General features: G+C 41.0%; 1 protein-coding gene across 1 annotated transcript; it reads left to right on the top strand.

Moving 5' to 3' along the window:
• The first annotated feature begins 240 nt into the window (after positions 1 to 240).
• LOC103367199 (N-acetylaspartate synthetase-like) lies at positions 241 to 2,832 on the top strand. The gene is made up of 3 exons (XM_008295157.1): positions 241 to 457; positions 652 to 816; positions 2,095 to 2,832. The coding sequence occupies exons 1-3, from the start codon at positions 241 to 243 to the stop codon at positions 2,487 to 2,489; spliced, it is 777 nt and encodes a 258-aa protein (XP_008293379.1). The 3' UTR covers positions 2,490 to 2,832.
• Positions 2,833 to 3,073: the final 241 nt, after the last annotated feature.

Below are 3,073 nucleotides of genomic sequence, written 5' to 3'. Positions count from 1 at the left end.
CAACCTTCACTGCCAGATCCTGATGCAGTGAAGTCCAGGGTGGAAAGGGGTTTACGTTTGCTTATCTATAGGCAGCCCCAAAGCCACATACTCTAACAGCTCCAGCAGCGTCACCCTCTTATCTCACACTGCAGCACATGAAGAAGTCTACTTAAAGACGCTCCACAGCTACTTGTTCAATCTCTACATCTTCTGCAAGCTGCTTCTAGTGTTTCTTAAAAAAAAAATAAAAAAATTGTTATGGGACATAAAGCACCAAAAAAGGTTAACAAAAAACATAGCAATGGAGTAAAAGCTCAGAATGGACAGATTGTATGTATACGTGAATATGAGCCTGCAGACAAACCAGTGGTGCAGCAGATTTTTTCCGAAGGCCTGATGGAGATGGTACCAGACACTGCTTTTGGGGGTTTGAGACATCACCCCGAGAGTCTCCTGCTTTATGCTGCTATGACAGGTAAGACCACTGTATCGTTCTTTGTTGCTGCTTCTGCATTTGTAATGTACAAGTGAAGTGAAGATGTGTCTTATTTTTCCTTGTGCTGGCTGTATTTTATAATGTTTCGCTCAAAACAATTGTGCTTTCTTGTGTTCTCTTGTGTTTATAATCCGTTTACATTCACGCACCGCATCATATCTTTCGTCTGGCAGGTCTGTGTTTTGCTGTCACCATGTGCTGGTGGGTGATAGGACTCCTCCCAGCCATTGTGGTTTGTGCGCGCTACTTCTGCAGCAGACATGTGATCCTCGGTTACCTGAAGCAAGCCGTGAGCACGGACATGGGAGACATCGAGGGGTTTTACATGAAATCACCAGGTACACATGAGACACACGAAAACCTTGATTCCTCTTTGTTACCTGTTGAAGCCCACACACATGAACAAATAAGTCTGAACACAGCAAGGTTCTTATAACTAACAGCAATGTACATACTGGTGTAGTGAAAGCTCAGCACTTTTTGCATGATGACATGTTTCACAAAATTATGATAGATTCACCTGAATTTCTGTGTGCAAATCATCTGACTAACTTTAATGATTCTGAGGCCTTGAAGCACACTTAAGGAAGACAATGCAATGTCTGTGGAAAAACAAAACATCCATTGAACTATTCTGTGTCGTTTATTACAAGGCAGTTTTGCTTTTGTAGGTCTTGTTGGCTGAAAGTCACCGACAAAATCTAGGTTAGATATACAGATGAGAAAAAGATAAACACTAAGATAAACAAAATCTCATGAATAATAGCTCAAGATTAGCTTACACTATACACTGTAAAAATAAATAATCAAGATCATATTTTTAATTGTAAATTTTGGAATAGCTTACTCTTATGTTACAGATTTTTCCTAGTTTGTTAAAAATGGAGTCTATCCCAGCTGACTTAGGGCGAAGGCAGGGAACACACTGTACAAGTCACCAGTCTATCACAGGGCTACACTTAGAGACAGACAACCAAGCACACTCACATTCACACCTACGGACAATTTAGAATCACCAATTAACCTCAACATGTTTTTGGACCTTGTGGGAGGAAGCTGGAGAACCCAGAGAGAATACATGTCATATTACTGTTAAATTGTAAAAGGTTATTGGACAAATTGATTTCTCTGCAACAAAACAAGTCCTGATAATAGACACATAAGCACCATGGACTATATACTAGATGACAAAAATCACAGAGTGCAGCTGTGACTCAATTGAGGGGCTGCACCCTTTGAAGGAAGCCGTATCAGAAGGCTGCACGGTCTGGATTACTTTATATTTGCATCAGCGGCTCTTCCCACTCTTGCATCACACAGCGACTGGTAACCTTGACAGAGCCAGGGACACGTTTTTCACATTTCTGTCATTGGCTATTTAATTGAGCTGAAACCCAGTTTTTACATTTAAAGATGCAGCCTTCAAAAGATGTGGCTCCTGACTTGAGACATAACTTATACTTTTTCACCCTGTTGGGCTAAAAAACACCCAACAACAACTCAGACACCACAACAGAGAGACCCCTGACCCCTTACAAGACATGATGTTTATTTATGATTTTTGCCATTTTCTGCTGCATTCTGTGTTCATGTTGCATGCTTGCCCTCGACCTCAGGCTCCTGTCTGTGGGTAGCAGTGCTGGACGACAAGGTGGTGGGTGTTGTAGCAGCAGTCAACCAGCAGGATTTAGGCGGTGCAGTCGAGCTGCAGCGGATGTCCGTCGACCGGAGATATCGACAGTGGGGAATCGGTTTTGCGTTGGGACAGAAAGTTCTGGAGTTTGCGGCCACTCATGGATACTCCTCAGTTGTCCTGGGAACCACTGCTTATGCACCGGCAGCCCACCAGCTCTACCAGCGCCTCGGCTTCCACTGTGTGGGGGCCACCAACGGGTACGTCACACCCGGTGCAAAGCAGTCCATACTGGAAAGGATTTTCTACAGGGTCCGCCATCATCACTACAGGCTCAGTGTGCACAACAGCAAAATCATTTCAAATGGACAGCGTTGATTTCAGTGACAGAACAGACGGCTAATCTGAAGGGACTGACCTGACAAGAAATGCTCATGTTGGTGCTTTCTTGTCAAAATGTTGAGATGTTGTGACTTTAGTTACCCAAACTTAACCAAACCGTGATCATAGAAAACGCTCAAAAGACCATTTCTTCTGGTAGGTTTGGAGCCCTGGGAACATGATTACATGTGTCAGGTTAAAAAAAAAAAAAAACACACCTATTCTGTGTTTTAGATAGGTGGACTTTTTGAAAGTGTGATGACAGAAATACAATGTGTACATGTTTTGTTCAACATTTCTATTTTTTTTTTTTTAAACTATTCTGATGTGTATATATAAAGAAGAAAAAAAAACTTAAATAAAAAAAAGCAGAAAATGTGTGTATGTTTTAGGAATGTAATTCACCTCAGTTTAATAAATTCTGTTTCAGGACCTTTCATGTTTTTACTTAATTTTTATGACATGAAATTAAAATCTTATGTAAACTTGACATTAACTATCGCATTTGAAATACCTCATTATAATCTAATTTGCCTTATAAGACCATACAGTTGCGATAAATGGATATACATTATACACTG

The sequence above is a fragment of the Stegastes partitus genome, unplaced genomic scaffold (genome assembly GCF_000690725.1).
Source record: "Stegastes partitus isolate 25-593 unplaced genomic scaffold, Stegastes_partitus-1.0.2 Scaffold1025, whole genome shotgun sequence".
Taxonomy (NCBI): Eukaryota; Metazoa; Chordata; class Actinopteri; family Pomacentridae; genus Stegastes; species Stegastes partitus.
Note: the sequence above shows the minus strand (reverse complement) of the source record. Positions and strands in the feature narration are given on the sequence as shown.

What these genes read in the sequence shown, in the direction of transcription:
- LOC103367199 (XM_008295157.1), top strand. Translation starts at nt 241, where the DNA reads ATGGGACATAAAGCACCAAAAAAGGTTAACAAAAAACATAGCAATGGA. An exon ending in GCTTTATGCTGCTATGACAG is followed by an intron (nt 458 to 651) that starts GTAAGACCACTG and finishes TTCGTCTGGCAG; the next exon opens with GTCTGTGTTTTGCTGTCACC. An exon ending in GTTTTACATGAAATCACCAG is followed by an intron (nt 817 to 2,094) that starts GTACACATGAGA and finishes CCTCGACCTCAG; the next exon opens with GCTCCTGTCTGTGGGTAGCA.